At 35.8% G+C, this 20686-nt stretch overlaps 1 protein-coding gene across 4 annotated transcripts in view; it reads left to right on the top strand.

The window, feature by feature from the left end:
* LOC128263168 (ERC protein 2) overlaps positions 1 to 20686 on the top strand; it is an 81068-nt gene that overhangs the window by 30726 nt on the left and 29656 nt on the right. For 2 of the 4 annotated variants that reach the window (XM_052997916.1, XM_052997917.1), the window contains exon 4: positions 8632 to 8786. In XM_052997916.1, coding sequence (XP_052853876.1) covers positions 8632 to 8786 — 155 coding nt within the window. Of the gene's footprint in view, positions 1 to 5880; positions 6123 to 8631; positions 8787 to 9414; positions 9651 to 19896; positions 20369 to 20686 lie in introns of those variants that run through there. The other 2 variants (XM_052997918.1, XM_052997922.1) reach the window with 2 other exon arrangements.

Here is a 20686-nt window from a genome sequence, read left to right as displayed (position 1 = left end):
TCAAGGCACATCAACAAGCTGGAAATACTTGAAAATATTCCCATGACACGTGAGCATTTACGCAATCGACGTGCAGTCACTAGAAAAGCTAATATATCTATATATTTAATTTGCATTATCCATGACAAAATTAACATACCACTTTAATTATATTATTAGGATATCTAAATTAATACTTTAAAAATAAAAAACAAACTGAAAATATTATGTATTAAAAAAGGCATAAAAAGCATCATCGCAAAACTATGTTTATTTTTTTGTGTGTACCCAAAAACGAAGCAAAGCCACTCGACTTAACCCCTGACATGTGTCGCTCATATTGACCCCCCTTAACACCTCTTCGCCTCGCTTTTCGCCAGCTTGTTTCGTTATTGATTTCTGGCTGTTGATAGATTTTCTTTGGCTTTGGCAACATTTTGACTGCTATTAAAGTTCACGAAAATCTCTGGCATGCGACTTCTCTCACACGTTTCGTAATGTCAACGTGAATTTTTCCCATTTTTCTTGTGTGGCAATCGTCTGACGATTTTAATTTGTCGCCTTCTTTTCGTCTTAAATATGCTTAGGGGGAAATGTTTTACAAGTTGGTGAAATTTCCCGGCATTTTCTCAGCGTTGTCTTTTAAAGTTTTCCTTGATGATTTTTGATTAATTGTTTCTTGCTGCCTGAAAGCGATTTAAGTTTTTGTCTCAGCTTTTTTTCGCTTCTTTATAAATTGGATATTAACTAATGAGCTTAAGTGATTTGGTTGCATTTTTAGTTTTTTTGTTTGTTTTTTTAAGAGTTGTGAAAGTATCAAAGTTTGAGAAAATTTCGATTCGCTGCGTGTGTTCTGTGGAGAGGGAAAATTAAGTTGCTGTTGGTGTGTGCGTGGGAATTATGAAAGTCATTCATGGTTGCGTCCAATGGGCTATCAAGGAGTTATATAAGTTTATAGTTGATAAGTTTTGCCAAATAAATGTTCAAAAAGCAATGGATCTTAAAGAGTTTTAATTTACTTATTAAAAAGTAGTTTAAACCTTTTAAATGTAATCCTTGTAGCCTTGGAATCCATAAACATTGTAATGAACATGTTCGGTATTACAAATACTTCATTAGCCTTAAGTGCACCTACCCCAATTCGATTTCACTTAGACGCCCACGCGGCTCGCCATGATATCTTAATGCCCATATCTGTGGCCTATAGACTTCAAAGCGATTTTTAGCCAGCCACTTAGACGCCCATCAACTGCTCGGTTCCCACACCCAAAACGTTCCCCCTTATTAAAATAAATCACGAAATAGAAAAGGAAAAGGAATTGCTTGGCCCACAAGCAGGGCAAAATGCCTCGTATTACAATATACAGAAAAATAATTCCAACTCATGAATCACATGACTTATTTATAAACGACATCAGCGGCCCATCTATCCGCGGCACTAACTCAACAAAACTCAACCCATCGCGGCCCAAACTCTATTTTTGCCCGATTTTCCCGCTCGACAGACCCGGCAAAATAAAAAACGCCATGGGAAAAAAACAAAGTTTCGGTGGCCGAAAGAGAAGCAAACATCATCGGTAGTACAGAAACCATCCCAACTAATGCAACAAAAAACAAAACAAGCGAAATTAGTTCAAATTCTATATTTAAAAGTAGGACTGTCGGCAAAATGTTGCTGCATCTTCAGCTCCACCGCTGCCGGTTTTTCCAAACGAAGCGCAACGCTGTGGAAAAAACACTTGTTTCGGCTTTTCCGAAATACGAAAGCAACACAAATTATGTTGCCCGGTGTTTGGGATTGGATGTGGAAACATCCGCAAGGTGAACAGAACACTAACAAACATTAGATGGGTTTTTACAAATTTTTATTTTGTGAACTTATTTAAATTTAATTATTTTTGATAAAAGAAATATTAATTATGTTGAAAAGTCTTAAGTGGACCTTAGAGACTCATGGAATTTTAAAACATTATTCAGTACATCCCTTTTAAGTAAAATATAGAAATTAGAATATTGAATCTATAGCGTTTCAGAAAAAGAGCTTAAGCCAAATTTTAATCAGAGCTCGACTATCTTTCATTCGACCACTCTTTATCTCGCCGCAGAAAAACTCGTACAAAAAGTTGTTGAAATGTTTACGCTTAGCTTCGTCCATTGTACATGGTTGGAAAATTTTAGGGAGCACTCAAGCAAAACGGCGCCGTTTTCAGAAACCCAGAATCAATTAACATTTTGCTTTGTATTCAAAGTTGGGCCACATCCCCATGGAAAGATCAAGAATTTAGCAAAATTTTGTTGTATTTCAATTAATACATTTGTGCATGTTTTTAATGGACACTTTTAGCGTTTCTTGGATTTCCGTTTTCGGGTTCCAGTCGGCTGCGCTAATGTGCTAAATTTTCCTCTAAAAACTGTTCCATATTGGTCGAACTTGGCTCTTGTTTTTGTTTGCACTCAAACGAAAAATGTATGCACACACTTTGGAAAACAAACAATTGGGAGAATAACAATAATTCTTACAACGAATGGTCTGTGGGAAAAAGCTAATATTTCGTTGGATTCCTATTTATAAAGCCAGAAATTTGACAGAAATTACGACGAATATGAATTTTAATGTTTTGTTGCTTTTTTGTTATTGGAACATAAATTTATTGCATAGGAATTTTCTATGAAACACAAGACCTTGGGGAAAATGGTGCAATTTGTAAAAAAATATGCAGATAAAATTAAGATTTCGATGAAACTGAGGATATTTATTTTCTCTGCCATTGTCTATGACCAACATTCAGAAAGAAAATCTAAACAACTCATCTTATTTTAAAAAAGGGTCGTTGCTAGACTTATCTAGTACAATTACTAGAAAATCGTTACGTTCCATTGATCCACATTCAACTGTCAAGTAGCTGTAAGGAAAATTAGAACAAAGCCTCTAATGAAAGCAGACACGAAGTCAACGATAGATCTTCACCGATCCCCCTCAAACTAATAATGACTCCAGACATACATACAAACTGAGCAACACATCATTTACATTTCTTATCGCACAGTCACTTAAATTTGCACATTTCAGCGCTTAGTCGGCTCTCTGTGAAGTATATATCTCAATCATTGAATCACTGAACATAGCGTGCTGTCTTCCCATCCAACATCCAACTATTTGCAATGGTTTCCTAACCCCAATGCTATTGCAAAGTAAAGTATATCCCACTGCCCATATATGACACAAAATGTTGCAGTATAGGAAAAAGTGTGGCACAGCGAATGAGCAGGTTGTCTGTCAGTCTATATGCCCATTTATGAGACCGAGTCATTAGACTTGGGTAGAAGGCGGGAGTGGCTGTCGTTGTTTGTAATACCCCTTCCAAAGTGGGGTCTCTGCCATTTGGTATTTGGTTTGATAGTCTAACAAACTGATCAAATAAAATGTGGCAAACAAAATCCATAAGAATACAGTACTGTTTGTATTTCTTCTTACCACTTTTGGTTCCTACTTTGATGCTTCAAATCAACTTATGAAACAGAACCCTTTTTTAATAGGATTTACTGAAGCCTATTTTTATGTGTGCCAATATTCTTAGTTTAAATACAAACTCTAAAGTACAATTTTATTATTACAAATATTTAAATTCTGCTTTAAACAGCTTTACTAAAGAGAATTTTATTAAAATCAAAATAAAAAAAACTTTTATTGCCATATCCGATTATCCCATTTATAGCCCGCTTGAGGTGTAGCTTGGGATGTGCTTTAATTTAATTGAAGTGGACTCCTCTACATCCAGCTACTTAAACCGATTTAAACCCACTCCAGCTTTGGGTCGACTTCTATAAGAGTTCCTTAGTTCTCGGTTGGAGTGTCGCTGGCTTCATTGCGACCACTTTGAAGCACTGCACTCCAGTTGAGAGTCGTTATTGTTACCATTTCATGGTGATGGCTTGTCGTCTGTGGTCTGTGACGACGTCAAATACTGCTAATGTTCATTAATAACTCATGCGTTAAACAAAAGCAGCTTGTTTCCCCCGATTCTCGTCTGGTTTGGTAAGTTAGATTGGAACTCTCATTGTGCTTCTCTCGTGAAGTTGCTAGTCTGGTTATGTTGTCATTAAATTGAATTTACTTTGCGTGAAATGGAATAAATGCGAAAATGAAATACAGAAAACTGAATTTTGTATTGTTTTCCTTATATACAAGTGATATTCTGTGCATTCCGCAAAGTTTCTTTTCACTCTTTGAAGTCTTTATTAGGGGTGAGCAATTAGATTTCAGCATAATTTAAAACAAAGGGTTACCTAGTTATTTTCTAGAACAATAGAATTGATTAATGCGAATTTTTCGCAAGATATAAACCGTAAATATATTTGCAAGAACTCGCATAATGAACTCATTGTTCCGTTCTCTGCAAAGGAAGAGAACAATTTAATTATTCTTCATTCGCAGAACATTCTTTTGAGGTTAAGAGGGCAACTGCGAAGTGCAATCAGTGGCAGTCGCTATTAAATTAAATTGGCTATGACCAAGTAAAAGTATGCAAGAGGAATACATAACAGTACAAAATAAATATATAAAACATTATTGTAAGGGGTCAACCTCAAATACCCTTAGATATTTTAATTGAAATACACATTATAAAAGAGTTTTTTGTTTGTATTTAGGCCAAAAGGGCACCCACAAAAGAAAATTTGATGACCTAATTGATGCCCATTTTGGTATTGAAAATTTAATCATATGGGAATTCTTTTATGAGTTCAACGAGGTATGACATTCTTTGCCTGAACATTATTGGTATAATTTTTTATAACGTTTTTTGTTTACAATATCCGGAAAGAAACTCATTTTTTCAGCCTTCTTTGAGTAAAACCTGTTTGGGCGATTGAATAAATTTCAAAGTCTGCTTAAAATAAAGTTTTTGAGTTTAATTTTCATGTTTGTCGTTTTAAAAGCTGAATTTTGAGTAAACCCTTGTGATGGTCATATATTGGGTATACAAATCTCAATTAAATGGAAAATGCAACAAAAGCCCGAGAGGAATCTCTTGCTTAGTGAGACTATATCCCTCAAACTTTTGCATTTCATTTTGCCAACGACCAATCATAATGCCAACTCAGCTCTCCCACTGCCATCTCCGTGTACAAACAAAGCAGACTGCAAACAGAACTCCAACTGCAATTAAGTTTAATGGAAGCTCATTAAGAGTACGAATTGTTTCTGCTCGGACTGCAATCGAGGGTGATGGCAAACAGTTGCATAATATGCAGATGGATGGCTGCCACAGAAATAACGACGAATTATTGAGGAAACTGCAATTCGAAGTTGCTTGGACTTTTGCTGCCAAATAGAGGAAGTCGCTTAATTGCCCCGTCATTTTTTGTTTAGCATTTGAACAACTCTTTTGCCATGCCAAAGGGTAAAGATCAATTGCTTTCCTGGCCAAGTGCCATCTACAAAAAAAAAGCTTTTTAGCAATAGGGAAATAGTAGCTTAGTTGTCTAAATTTTTATGGATTTCGTCATGGCTTTTAATGCAGACTCTGTCCTTGTCGCTCTGGCTATTAAAATGCAACCGGTGCCATCTATTCACAAAAAAAGAAGGAATTAATTGTCAGCTTGTAAAAGTTTTTACAAGTTTTTACAAGTGTCAGATAGAGGAGGGGATTTTGATTGCTGTGGGAATTATGCAATAAACACTTGACCCAGGTGTCGACAATTGTGGAATTTCAATTAAAAACATTAGGAGTTTTCGTTAAAATTTCAAAAAGCCTGTTTTATTAACAATAAGAAAACAAAAGATTAATGTAAAAGGTAAAGGAAGAAATTCCTTTTTAAATTTCAAGTGTTGAATCCTGTCCAACTCTCTAGATCAAACCAGACATAGACAAAGACAACATTGCCCCAATAGTCAGAAAAAATAACTGATAACGTGATCCTTTATATTTATACATTACTTTTTCGTAAAAACGCATAACATAATAATAAATGTTACTTCGCACTAAAACGGACACCAAACCATCATATACTGCATGGAAAAGAAAGGGAATGCTGGCCCTAATGACCCTGATGGCTGGCGGGGTTGGAGACAGTAGCTCCGTGAAATATCATCGTCCTGTCCAGCAAGTTGCCTTCAAAGTGGTGGTCACACCGGTGAAAGGGTAAGCGCGATTGCACAACCTAAAGCGTTGACAAATTAGATGCATTGGTGTGGTTTCGGCTCGGTAAATGCACGACAGGTGAAAATGTAGGGTTGGTTTCTGTGGGAGTCATTTCCTTCAAGCTCTGGGGATATTCTGGGACTGTCTACTGCACTTCAATTTCCCTATTTTGCTTGGGGTATATCTGAAGAAGATATAATTTGTTTAAAGAAATTGTTGTGAACCTTAATAAAGCAAAACAGTTGGTCGGAACCAAAATTTTTTAATAAAGTATACTTTTGATGTCGGTTAGTTTTATCAAACATTTATTTTTTATCTAAGATACTTAAGTTAAAAAATTGTTTTTTTTAAGAACAATATTTCCATATTTTTGTATTAGATAGTTGTTTAAGGAATTTTCCTTATACAGAGTATATGTGCTTCCGCATGTGCTTAAATCCTTTGCTAGACTCCCTTATCGCTTTCATTAATGTCTCGAAATTTGCATTTCATTAATAATGCATTTTAATTACGAACCAGTGCAATTGCAACAGCTCCTCAGTTCGTCGTCGACCGTTTTTGCACTTTGTCTGTGGTCGGAATGGAGATGATATAATAAATATTTATAACAACGTCACGGAATTAAGGCGAAAACACGGACACATGGTTTCGTTGGGCTATTAAAAATGTACAATTTGTTTATAAGGCGAATAATCTCAATAGCCCTCTCTTTCTGCCACACTCCTTCTGCCTCTTTCTGTTGAATCGATTCTCCCGCTCGATTTCCGCCAATGTTTAACGCTTCAGTGAATTTTTCGGCGTGTCGATGGGTTCGTTTTACGTTTTGCATAATTAAATCTATTTACCGGTCAGTCGCTAACTTTCCTCCCCCTCTTTCTCTGGTCTTTAAAAATGCCTTAAAACTCCACATTTATTACTCGCACTTGTTACCTGCACTGATGGACTCGTTTCTTACTTCAGCCTTTTCTTGCGGAAATGTTCGCTTTTCTTTGGGGCTTGGCTTTTTTATTTTTTGCGATGGCCGAAGCGGCGCCTTAAATGGCCAACACGGGTGACACAGAAAGCAAACCTTGGCAGTGAAAATAATGTATTGCCAAACGGTAGCTGGGCTTGCCGGTAAACAATGTTCGGTGCAAAAACTCCGAACGACTTGGCATAGTTTCCGCAGAGAAATTGATTTGTGTTCGCTTTTATTTTGCTCGTCGAGTTGCCGACAAAAAATTAAATATTCTGAAGTAATGTTGATTTAGGAGGTGGGAAAGTTTACTTATACTCGGCTCTTAAGCGTTTCTTTACTTGTGTGCGTGATAAATATTTGTTTTCGAGTCAAAAAGATTTTCGCAGAAAAAATATTTACAGCCTATCTGAATCGTGAATTTTTTTTTAAGCATATTTTGTTAGTTAATTTGTAAGTATTTTTATTTTTGCGATTGGTGTTGCCAAAACAAAGAATTACATATATAACCCAAAATATAACTTATAATAACTCTGGTTTGTAAAGAAAGCATTTGTCAGAGAAATAAAAGCAAATTTATCTTAAACAATTAAATTACATTCTTTTATTCTAATGACAGCTCAATAATTTAGGTAAAAATTTAAACTTGTAGACTTTTTGTATTCAACTCGAATTGATTTTCGTTAAATATTTCCTGTTTCCTATTTAAGAGCCATGTGACTTAGTTTTCTATTTAAAAAACTGAACCAGCGACAATATGATCGCTTGAGTACGCACGCATTAACAAATATTTATAAATGCATTTAACTACGATAAGAAATGGAATTATTATTTTTTTTCAAGTTGTGCAGCACTCGCCGGAAAAAGAGTCAATAAATAATAGTGAAAAATGTCTTTCGGCTGCTGCGACAAACGACAAACTACTTTTTGCAATTACTGGATGAGCGAAAAAATTATAGTTATGTTGCTGGCTAACGGAAACGCAGTTGGCAATGCTAATTCCTTTTGGCCACTCTCGTTTTTTTTTTACTATGTGCGCGGTTTCCTGCTGAAATGTTCCATTTTTATTTTTTGTAATGTTTTCAATTAGCGAGCTGTCGGCGGAAGTCGTTCATAAAAAATACAAGCGAATAAAAAATTTTACAACGGCGACGAAAAGGAAATTTCACCCACTTAACGGAAAGAGGTAGTGAATAAATTTGACGCGTCTTCCAATTGATTTTCGAATTTTCCCCTGCTTTGTTTGTTTCTGTTTTGTGATTGCTCAGCGACGCTTGAAGAATGTTGGCAATAATTTCACAGCTTTGTGAATTTTCAAGTGCCGCCGCGTTACAAAGTTTTGAGATGGTTGGAAAGTTACGGAAAATGTTGGTAGAAAGAAGTAAAAAATAACGATGACCGACCAAAAAAGTTAGCATTTTTTTAAGGCTATAATTTCACTGAATTAATTTTATGTTTCTTCAAGGCGCAATTTGGCAGTCTTTTTGAGAAGTAGATTATTGAGTAATTAATTTGAAATCGTAACTTATGGATGATTTCTTTTTTCTATTACAGTCGTCGCTCGTACAGCAAGGACAGCCACAAGAGTTCGCACAGCGACTTGAGTTTGATGTGTAATGGCGGTGGCGCCATTGTTGGCCCAACATCTCGGTCATCGACATCTGTTTCTGGGAGCGGATCACCAAAGCTGTTGGCAAATACTCAGCTGCGTAAGTAATCTAAGCCCTTCATAAAATATATTTAAATAATGGGGGCAACTAAAATTTTTTAAAAATTTGATTCACATAAGAATTTTTTGAATCATTTCATCCTTATGTTCATAGACATTTTATGTTATGTTTTTTAATTAATTTAATTAAGAGACCTAAGAAAATATGCAATCCGTATCCAAAGAAATATATTCGCTATTTTACTTACTCTACACAAGTACGTCAACGTATTAAAATTTTATTATAAAATCGTAAAAGTATGCTTTGTATTTAAAAACTTAGGAACTACCCTAAAGTTTTTTATTCACAAGCAGTGAAAGCAGTGCAGCCAAGCAGTTAATGTTGCAGCAGCATGTTCAAAAGCAACCTAAGAGATACGCAAAACTAGTTCTCACTAGCTAAATAAACCTGGATTTTTCAAACCAAACTTCAAAACTGCTAAGTAGAATGCTCAAAGTTTTAAACCGCGAACCGGCTTTTCATCGACCACCTGGCAGCTGCTCGCTAAGAGTCTTATTCCACAGCAAAGAGCGAGTTAAACGTGTGTAAAGTTGTAGATACAAATGTATCTGGTATCGATAAAAGCATTTGGGCTTTTGCCTGCAGTTTGTTATTTGCCGCTGTCTCTTCAGTTTGCGGCGGGTTTTCAATGCTAACGTGCCGCTCGCTCTCCGTTTCTCGCATTCTGCGTGTTCTTCGTGATCTTGATTAGATCGCGCTTCGTGATCGAGGGGAAAATAATTACCAAAATTGGTCATGAAACAAGGCCCAAAGTGTTTGTGTAATAGTGCGATTAAAAATCAATCATTCAGTGTTGAATATATTTTATAAAAGCAACAAATTAAAGCCGGGCTAAGAGTCTACGTAAATGATTCATAGTTATTGCCTTGACTGACTCCCCTAAAAAGCCTTATTTGCACCCCTATTTCGTTTAGGTTTAATTATAAGCCATTTGTAAAACAGGTTTTTTTGATTTTCATAGAATTTATTTATTTGAAACAAAAGCATCGTCTGGCATTTCCAGACTCACTTTTGACCACTGAAACTCGAAACCCATCCAACCACCTTTGACTGCACTCGTTTGGGTTTTTTTTCCCCTTACACTCTTGGCTCTTGACGTCATTCTCTGTGTATTTCAATTTGGATTTATTTTGCTGCTCCATCGCCTTTTTCGTGTTGACACTGAATACCCAAAGTTTGTACGTAAACAAAAAAATTTTACACAATTTCCAGAGTAAGAATCGCATTAACTTAGAGGTCCAATCAATCAATCACCTTCTCTTCGGCCCCTTTCCATTATTTTTGTATTCTCAACCCGACAAAGAATTCTTCTGGGCTTATGCTGGCCATAAATTATGTTGGTCGTAATCAGTTTTGTTACAGTTTTGTGCCTTGGCTTTCTCACGAACTTTTGCGAAGCCGCAAAATCTCTTTCTCTGTTTCTCTCTAGAGCCGGTTACCGTTAGCTTTTGTCTAGTAGGAGAATCCGTCAGGTGAAAAAAAGGGGTGGGGGAAGAGTTCATTTACCTATGCCAGTTGGAAACGTGCCCCTCGTCGAAAATCCAAGATCTAACTTCATCGGCATTCAATTGGAAGCTCTGGGCTCTGGGTTCTGGGCTTCGACCCAACTTACCTTTGTCCAGCTGCCAAAGTTCCGAGCACTGTAATCCCTAAATTAAGTCCAAAGCTGGGGGTGGCTATAATATAATGATGCCAGGCTATAAGCTTCTTTTGGGGCTCATCTGGGTGTGCGGAATATCTAAATGAGATCATCATCACCACCAGGTGACATCAGCAGGATGGGAGATTTAAGTTTTGATTCTGTTTGACTAAGCACTAACTTCATTTGCCACCGAATTGCATTAATACTATTAAATCACTAAACCATCAGTGGGAAATGAGCAATAAGCTTTCTCTATTTCGAACAGCTTCCGAACAGCGGAATGTGACTTAATGTTTTATATCCGTAATGCCTGTTCAACGGATATTATATGCTTAAGACTTTATTTATGTGTTTCGAATTTGATGGTTTTGTAGGGTTCTCTAGGTTTCCTCATCTCCAAAGACGACACCTGTTTCCGGCCTTGTCTACTAGTTTTGATCAGGTCTCTTTGATTCCACTTTGCCGCTGGCTCTGATTTTTTTTTCTACAACTGCCTGCTGAGGCTATAATTTTCATCAAACAGTCGACAGTTCTCTTTGGTCTGTTTTAAGAAAACAACCACCATTTCGTGGTGTGTGTTTGTATCTGTGTGCATTTCTCCATGTTTTAATACGCGTTTGTCAGTCTGTGTAGCATGAACGACTCTTTCTTAATTTTCACTTGACGTGCCGGCATGCTTTTGTGCTTTTTTACATTATTATTATCATATTTGCATTTTTTCTGCGTCTCTCTGTTTTGCGATGCTCGGATGCTCGGCTTGTCTGCTGTCTCTTCTCTTTGCCGTGCATTAAATTATTATTTACTATACAGTGCTGCCCCAGTGGGGAAGAAGATGCTCCTGGGGCCTGGTCTCGGTTTCAGCTTTTGTCTCTGCATGGGAAATAGTTTTAGGACTTTTTAGACTTTATTAGAACTTAATGGTTTCGTTATTTTTCCTTTAAAGTATTGTGAAAAATTAATATAAATTGTCTCCAGAAAGAAATGATTAATTATATTTAATAATCAACATAAAATAAAAAACATAATTCAAAAACATAATATAATGGGATAAGACAAAATTTATCTCAGGTTTAAATTTAAAAAAAATTAATAGTTAAATACTAACCAATTTATCTAAAATGTGCAATTTCTTCTGTTCATGTCAAGCTTATGGTAATTTTTTCTCTGTGTATTTGAGTTGGTTTGAAAAGTCGGCAGCTACTTTTGTTTGCTTTCATTTCGCTCTACCTCGCCCTATCTCCCTTTCACTCTCCCTCTCTCTATCTCCCTCTTGCAATGGCGCTTAATAATTATGTGGGAAATTGCAAAATAATGCTAGACAGAAATATTTCTTTCATTTTCTGTGTTTTGTGTCTTTCGTTTGGCTTACTTTTTTTCATTTTCCATTTGCTGTTTTTTTATAATTCGCTTAACTATGCGAGAAAGTGTTGTGGGCGTTATGTTGTAAAAATTATGCTTCAAAATTTCAGCTACAGCAAATCGGTAACACCAACAACTGAAGCAACAAAATGAAATGCATTCAAATGGTATTGCGGCAGCTTTTCAATTTGCCAACATTACTCGAGGTAAAGGTTGCGCAAAGAGAAAAAACTGAATTCCAATCAAGGAATATTTCAGCATGAAATGACCGCGAGAAAAGTTTTTCTAAAGAAAGGAAAAGATATTAAAATGGAAGAGAAATAAAAGGAAAAAGTATTTATTTATAAAAACTTCTCTTCTTAGAATTCAAATTTGTTTCTACGGATATAAAATTAAAGTTTTGGTGTATAAAAGTTCAGATAGTAGACTAAATTGCACTGAAACGAATTTGTAATGATCCTTGATCTCGATAACTTTCCTCTTTCTTAAAGTCCTATACCTTTGGCCATGATTCGATTACCATAATTGCTTGCACCTCCCAAAAATTTGATAGCCTTTCCTGTTACAATGCAATCTCACCTGAGGAACTACATTTATAAAAAAAATTTCTTTAGATAGCTGTCAACTTTCACTTGATAGTTTTCGATCGATGCAATCGTAAGGTGTATTGTTGAGTGAGGCCCGCTTTGATGTCTTTCCTTCATTATGTTTTTTGCATAATTTCCTTTGGCTCTTTTTGTTGTTGGATAAAAAACGAAGGCGAAACACTTTTCATTTTGCCATAATGAAGCGCTTATATGCCGTGAACATGTGCCTGCCAATCACAGAGACCAAAAATGGCCCGCAGACCGGGCCAAAAAATCAGCTGTTTGTGCCAGCCAAACAAATTTCCTCTGGTCACTGAACCAATTCCATTCAGAGCTAACTAAATTGAACGGAAAACTGGGCTGCCGATGTGTTGATAATGTTAACGAAGATTGAAATGCCTGGGGTTGTTATAGTTGCATGTACCATATATCGCATTTCAATTCTAGCGTGTCTAAAACGCTAGAAACTCTTATGCTGCTGTCAGTTTTAACGACCTGTTTAAATAAAAATGAAATACAGATGCATAGAAAAAGAACACAATATAATGCGTATTTTAGTTGTTATAAGAAAAAGAGTTATGTTTAAGCAAATGCAAAACCAAACTAGAAACTGTAACTTAATATTAATATTCTATAAACCTAATCTGGTATCTTAACCACGCATTTTATTTGTCCGATTTTACTACTCCGTTTTATAGTGCATTTTCCTGGATTTTTTCCATTCTTGAATTCACCTGCATTTCGTGAGTGATTGATCGCAACATTTAAAGCCTAATGTTGTTTTCTTGCTGATTTGTTAACGAGAGAAAAACAGGGAAATGAGATGAGACCCCCAAAGACCCGATGCTTTTAAGCTCTGCTCAAACAACATCAACTTCATCACGCATTCGTGGCTAATTTGCATATCAAAATAAGCCATTGCATAGTCTCTCTTAGACATCCGATCAAGTCAATTGGTGGGTCTCGACTGGTCAAGTGGATCCGCTCTTTGCGGCGTCGTAAACTGCAGTTTAGTGCCCGGTTTTCTGCTTAATTTAATAAATTAATTGTGTCGTTAGAGTCGCTCAACTTTTACCACATACTTCCTGTGTGTGACGTGCACGTAACTTGAGTTGCTAGACAAAATTATGGGATAAGTACTAAACACCGACAATTGTCACTCAGATGGTTATTTAATGACCCAACCCACTGGCCCCCGTTGGGTGCCAAAGTATCTTTTTGGGGGTCGCACGTGCGGTGGCTTAAAAAATTTAACCAGACAGCCGGAAGCTTTGACTTTCAGAAAGTGCATCGTTTAGATCGGACATCGAATTGATTTGATTTCGCTTATTAATAAGTTTTAAGTTTGATTTCTAATATTAAATGTATCCAAAGAGTAGACCATTAAAAGCTTATTTTAATAAGATTGGAAAGCCAACTTATAGGACTTTGTTGAAGCCTATTTATATTTTATAATATTTTTATATATATGACCACTGTTTTTCTGCGAGAAAAGGTTTAAAATCAAAATGTATGTTTGTACAAAACAACTAATTTATTTTTAATTAACTTTTTGCAACATTTTCTTCTCTTAATTGTACCCTACCCACATAATATGAGAAGTTGTTTGTCTTTGTCTACGGATGAATACTGGGAAGACAAGTCTTTGTTACTTGCTCTTAAGAATGGAATTGTCAACTCAATTTGCGCAAATTGACCAAATTAAAGGTAAAGCGATGTTGACAGCTCAATTAGACAACAAATGAGGTTGCTGTCGTCACTAAAAGAAGACGGCAACCTACTGGGGGATTGCATATTAGCGTTTGCACTGTCAAAGGAAGGCAAATGTTGGCTTATGAAATTCACACATTGGCCTAATGCTTTTTAGCGCAACTGCAGTGCAGCCATTAACTTGTGTATATCTAAAACTGATCACTGAAAGAAAATCTTTAGATTTGCTGGCAATCCGGAAAAAACATAATATTATCAGTTTAATTATTGTTTCATAATATTCATACTAAAAGATAAATTTGCAACTTTGTTAAGTCCATTTTTACTTTATCTTTTTGCGATTGCCTATTGAAAATATTTTTAAAACAAATTGCCGCCACTTGCTTGCCGGCCGTCCGATGAAAAAGTGTGCCACATGAAAAAGAAATAAGGAAAAAATTAGCTGGCAAATAAACCACGTCACACCCAAAACGAAAAATGGGGGGCAAACGACAGCGTTTTATAAATAAAACTGCATTATGAGCGCATTTGCATATGTATTGGCCATTTCCCCTTTTTCGTATCTGCAGGCAATAAAAGTATCCAACAATTTTGTTACCCAGGGGGCATGGAAAATGTTAATGGAAACTTTATTATAATATGCAAACTAATAAGGTTTTTTGTTAAAATAAATGGTCAATTAAGTTTTAGTATTTCTGTGCAACAAGCGCGAAAACTCCTCTTGAAAATCAATATTTAAATCTATAAGCAGTGGATTCTTTTAAGAGTTCTCTACTTTCCAATTAGCTTATAACCTCACTCAGCTTTCTAAAATCATTTAGATAAAATTAACCCCATTTTAAGTGGTTTCATTTTTCAAGCGCCTGCCTTTTGAATCATCATTCGATTATCTTTCCATTCAGTTTCTCATATGCTTTGCTGGTCCATTTACTGGTTACAGGGTATATTAGACCCACTTGCTTTCAAATATCTAATGTATGCCATCGCCATCGCCATCTTCCATATTACCTTATGGCCCAGCGCCCTGTTTGTTAAATTTACTGGAGCAAATACCGAGGAAAACAGAAAATTTCAATGACATCATTTGGCAATTTAAGCTAAATTCAGAATTTGGGTTTACGAGTATGTCTCAGTTGTTGGCCGGCTGAAAGATTTAATGCCTGCATTTCATTATATGCAGCTAATGCAGTTTTCCTCTGTTTGCTGTCAGTTTAACGATTGTTTATATCGGATCAGTGGGGGGCTATAGCGGTCAGTATTATTTTAGTCCCGTTTCGCAGACCATGGGTGGAGTTTTTCTTTTACTGTTTTGCATGTGCAGACCCCAGCTGTTGGTGATTTTTTAATGGGTGCACACTTTTTATATTTATGCACGCCACATTGATAAAAAATAGTGCAAAATTATTTGTTTCTTTTCTTTTCGCATGTGTAATTGTTTATTTTTATTGCCCGAACAGGGAGTCCCCCATAAATGCTTTTACTGAGTACAGTCAACCCGTTGTTTACGATAGTCGCCTTGCAACATAAAAAAACAAGAAAGAAAGCAAACTTCGGCAAGCCGAAGTTCATATACCCTTGCAGCTATTGCAAGAATTAAACATTTTTGAAAACATTAAAATTATGATTTACTTTCGTATATGTTTAAAAACATTGAAGCTATGATGATTTGCAGCTCAATTATTTGATAGTTATTTTATATATTTTTATTATTTCTAAGGGAGCTATATGATATAGACGTCCGATTTTGATAAAATTTAAACCATAATTCTGAAATATTTAACCATTGCTATATGTCGAAGAACTAAACAAAAAATTAAAAAACAGAAAAGTTATAATTTTTTTCATTTATTTTTCCGATTGTTCCTATGAGAGCTATATGATATAGTCGTCCGACTTTGATGAAATTTAATCCGTAAATCGGAAATATTTAACCATTACTAAATGTCGAAGAACTAAACAAAAAAATAAACAAGAAGGAAAGCAAACTTCGGCAAGCCGAAGTTCATATACCCTTGCAGCTATTGCATTAATTAAATACTTTTGAAAACATTTAAATTATGATTTACTTGAGTATGTGCTAAAAAAAAACATTGAAACTATGATTATTTGCAGCTCAATTATTAGATAGTTATTTTATATATTTTTATTATTTCTATGGGAGCTATATGCTATAGACGTCCGATTTTGATAAAATTTATACCATAATTCTGAAATAATTAAACATTGCTATATGTCGAAGAACTAAACAAAAAATTAAAAAACAGAAAAGTTATAATTTTTTTCATTTATTTTTCCGATTGTTCCTATGGGAGCTATATGCTATAGTCGTCCGATTTTGATGAAATTGAAACCGTAATTCTGAAATATTAAACCATTACTATATCTCGAAGAACTAAACAAAAAATTAAAAAACAGCAAAGTTATAATTTTTTTTCATTTATTTTTCCGATTGTTCCTATGGGAGCTATATGCTATAGTCGTCCGATTTTGATGAAATTTAAACCGTAAATCGGAAATATTTTACCATTACTATATGTCGAAGAACTAAACAAAAAATTAAAAAACAGCAAAGTTATAATTTTTTTTCATTTATTTTTCCGATTGTTCCTATGGGAGCTATATGCTATAGTCGTCCGATCCGGCTCGTTCCGACTTATATACTACCTGCAATAGAAAGACAACTTTTGGGAAAGTTTCATGCAGATAGCTTTAAAACTGAGAGACTAGTTTGCATATAAACGGACGGACAGACGGACAGACGGACAGACGGACATGGCTAGATCGACTCTCCTAGTGATGCTGATCAAGAATATATATACTTTATAGGGTCGGAAACGTCTCCTTCACTGCGTTGCAAACTTCTGACTGAAATTATAATACCCTCTGCAAGGGTATAAAACAGAAAAGTTATAATTTTTTTTCATTTATTTTTCCGATTGTTCCTATGGGAGCTATATGCTATAGTCGTCCGATCCGGCTCGTTCCGACTTATATACTACCTGCAATAGAAAGACAACTTTTGGGAAAGTTTCATGCAGATAGCTTTAAAACTGAGAGACTAGTTTGCATATAAACGGACGGACAGACGGACAGACGGACAGACGGACATGGCTAGATCGACTCTACTAGTGATGCTGATCAAGAATATATATACTTTATAGGGTCGGAAACGTCTCCTTCACTGCGTTGCAAACTTCTGACTGAAATTATAATACCCTCTGCAAGGGTATAAAAACTGCACTGATCGAACTGAAATGATTCGCCATTATAATGGGGAGCTATAGTTTTTATGTCCAGCAGTGTGAGGAGTTTAAAAAACAAAATCTTTTGTAGCCTCTTTTTATGGCTGATCTAGTTAAGCGGAATCTGGCTTAAATGGATCAATGGACAAACAGAAAATCAGTTTTTTTTTATGCCTGTTAAAGTTTTATGGTTTCGTCGTACAAAATGGGAATTCGACGACATGGGATATATTCGTAGTATTTATACAAAAATAAATATTTGGTAATGAATATTTTATATTTAAGAGTTTGGTAAATTAATTTAGATTATAAAAAAAATTAAAAGCTACCATTCATTAAGGAGAGGATTTTACCTTCAAACTTAATTCTGAAACGTCGTATTTTTCTTCTTTTCGTTCCACCGTCTCTGCTGCACTTGTCTCGGTTAAATTATGTAAATTTATGCTCACCTCCGCCTTTCTGTTGTCCTGGCGGGAAAGTTCCTTCCGAGCTCCGCCAACTTCGAGCTCGATTAATTGGTTTTGCAGCTTCCGCTGCTTTTCACCCGCCTAAGGAAAAGCTCGCCAATGAAAAATGTTTAAACGCCCACACGGCGGCAACGGCCAACTTTTAATTGAAAGTCATATTCAATTTTTGCATATTAAATTAAACATGGTACGCGGCGATTGGCAAAAGTGGGATTCATCAGCTGCCGTCCGCAGATAAATGACAAGAAAAAAATATATATAATATATTCAAATAAAAATTAAAGCAGCTGCAAACAACACAACAACAAGTTGCCCTTGAGGACTTTCCCACAACTTCCGTTTCACATTTGTTTTTGTGGTGGAAAACTTCCGGCATTCGAGACATGCGACATTCGGTATTGAACCATGTGCCAAGTCATGTAAATTATGCTCCCCAAAGTTTTCCAATTGACTAAATTTGGAGCCAACAATAAAATCGAATGGCACTAAATATCCCCGATCCATTTGACACCTTTCTGTGTTGCATTTAGGGCTAATTATAGTTGGCCTGGTCGGATTGACATTTGCAGGCCTGACTAAACTCACCGAACTGAACTGACTAAACTAAAGAGGGCGCCGATGCTATTCATAGCAATGAGGTTGTGCTTGGTCTATGGGATATTTGTGCCCAGTGATCCCAGATATAAAACGGGTATGCTAGGCCTTGGAGAAATCTGCTATAAGTTGCTTTAAATAAATAAAACAAAACAACAAAAAAAGTAATTGACATAATTATTAAAATTTGAATTTTAGCCATGGTTTCTAGCATCTGAAATAAATATTAAATGCACCACAGTTGTGAAAGTTTAAATTATTAAAGTCATTCTGTCAAAGTAAAATCGGAAACTACAATGTTATGCAATTGTTTCTCTTAAAAACTAACGTGGTTATGTGGTATCTCATAAATCCTTTATGACTTATTAAACAATCTCAAGATATTTTCGAAAAATGTGCCTCACCTAACCACTGTGGCGGCATAAATTTCCCTTTTTATTAAAACCACTGGGAAACTTGTGTCTTACCACCTTTTTTTCCACATTTCATTCGGTAGTTTTTTGTGTTGCTGCTCCACATTCAAATGCTCTGCCACAAATCATAGCGTGCAATTTGTCAGCTCATTTCGGGTTGTGTTTCATTTTGGCTCGCCTTTGTTAAGTTATGATGACATTCAAACCTGTCAGCAAGTGCCGTGCAAAGTTGGGTAGAAATGCGGAGAGGGGGCAGTAGGCACTTTTCTTCCACTCGAAGATTTATTTGGATTGTGTTGCAATAGTTTCTTGGGCGTCCAATGCACCTGCTTCGCTTCGCTTCGGTCGTTTGTGATTTTCCCCCAGCGAAAAAATCGGGGTCGCTTTGTCGCACAGAGTGTCTTCTATTTTTCAGATCGTTTATCATTCTAGTTGCGAAATTCAGCCAGCAGTTAGTCCAACAAACAGGCGCTTTATTTTTGCACCCGAAAAATAAACAAAATAAAAACTAAAGTTTAGTTTGGTTGGCCAAATGTTTGAATGCCCTATCAGATTAAATATTGCTTGTTAAAGGGGAAAATAATCTTAATTATTTTAAACATAAAGTAATGGAATTATGTTTGAAACATAACATTCTCTTATATGTTTTCTAAAAAATGTTTTTCAATTTGCAGTTAAATAATCACTAATTCTTGCTCTCTGGAAGGGTATAATATATGGTTGCACTAGAGACACATACGCTCAATTAAATATAAAATTGTTTTCATGTCTGGTCGATTAGGTATTTGTCTATTTCGGATTTTGTGTGTCTAGGTTGTTGGCATCGTCAAAATATTTTACTCGCCACTATTTTATTTGAATGTGATTCTTGGAATGCTTTTACTTTTTTAGTATGTTGAAAATGCCATAAGCACCCCATGGATGGGGCCATTAACAATAATTTAATTAAATCGGATTACAGGGTACAACAAAATGGGTTTTGTGGGGGAGTCAGTTTAATGAGGCGGCTAATTGAATTGGTTAATGGCCGTCAATTAAATCTAACCATTATAAATCCATTCAATGTCATTTGCAGAGGGAAATATATGGGAAAAACTATAAAAAAGACAGTTTAAAATGTCAACCTTGTGGTAATCATAGAGCAAAAGTAGTTTTGCAAAAAAAGTACTCAAAGTGAACAAAGCAAAATGCATTCGAGCGGGAATTGTCAGCGACATCAAATTAAATTTGCCGCCATCGCCGACGTCTGGAGATTGTGCGCGGGTGTAGCAATCGCGAGCCTGTGAAAGTGAAATTCGAAATTGTGATATCGATCAGAGCAAACACACACACACACACACACACACACTCTTGCAGTCGCATCCGTGCAGGAAAAGTCAAACGTGGATCAAGGAAAATATAAAATAAAAAAACTAACAAAATGGGGGCCCACAGTTCCAAGGAGAAACTGTCGCGCTCATATTCCGAACGATATATCCACAGCCAGATGATCGAACGCGAACGCTTCGGCAGTTTTGGCAAACGCGCCTCCAAAGGCCTCACAAAAGGTGAGTCGGGTGTTGGGCGGTACAGGTAAATGCTAATGACTCCAGTCCTTTTGGGATAAGCCCACAACGAGGGCATTAACTTTTAATGTAAACAAAGTCAAAGTTGTGTAAGCATCAACCGAAATTACTGAAAGTTTATGGTGTCTCTGCTCCCTCCAAGACAAACACCTTTTTGGTGACACCTTTTTATTATTAATTACAAAAAACTTATTTAAAAATAGTTAGATTGCGAATTATAAAATATTGAAAACGAGATATAAGAATGTTAAATGTTACAATAAACACACAGAATTAACATAGATATAAGTTATCCGGCAG

The sequence above is a fragment of the Drosophila gunungcola genome, unplaced genomic scaffold (assembly GCF_025200985.1).
Source record: "Drosophila gunungcola strain Sukarami unplaced genomic scaffold, Dgunungcola_SK_2 000001F, whole genome shotgun sequence".
NCBI lineage: Eukaryota > Metazoa > Arthropoda > Insecta > Diptera > Drosophilidae > Drosophila > Drosophila gunungcola.
This window is presented reverse-complemented; position numbering and strand designations above follow the sequence as displayed.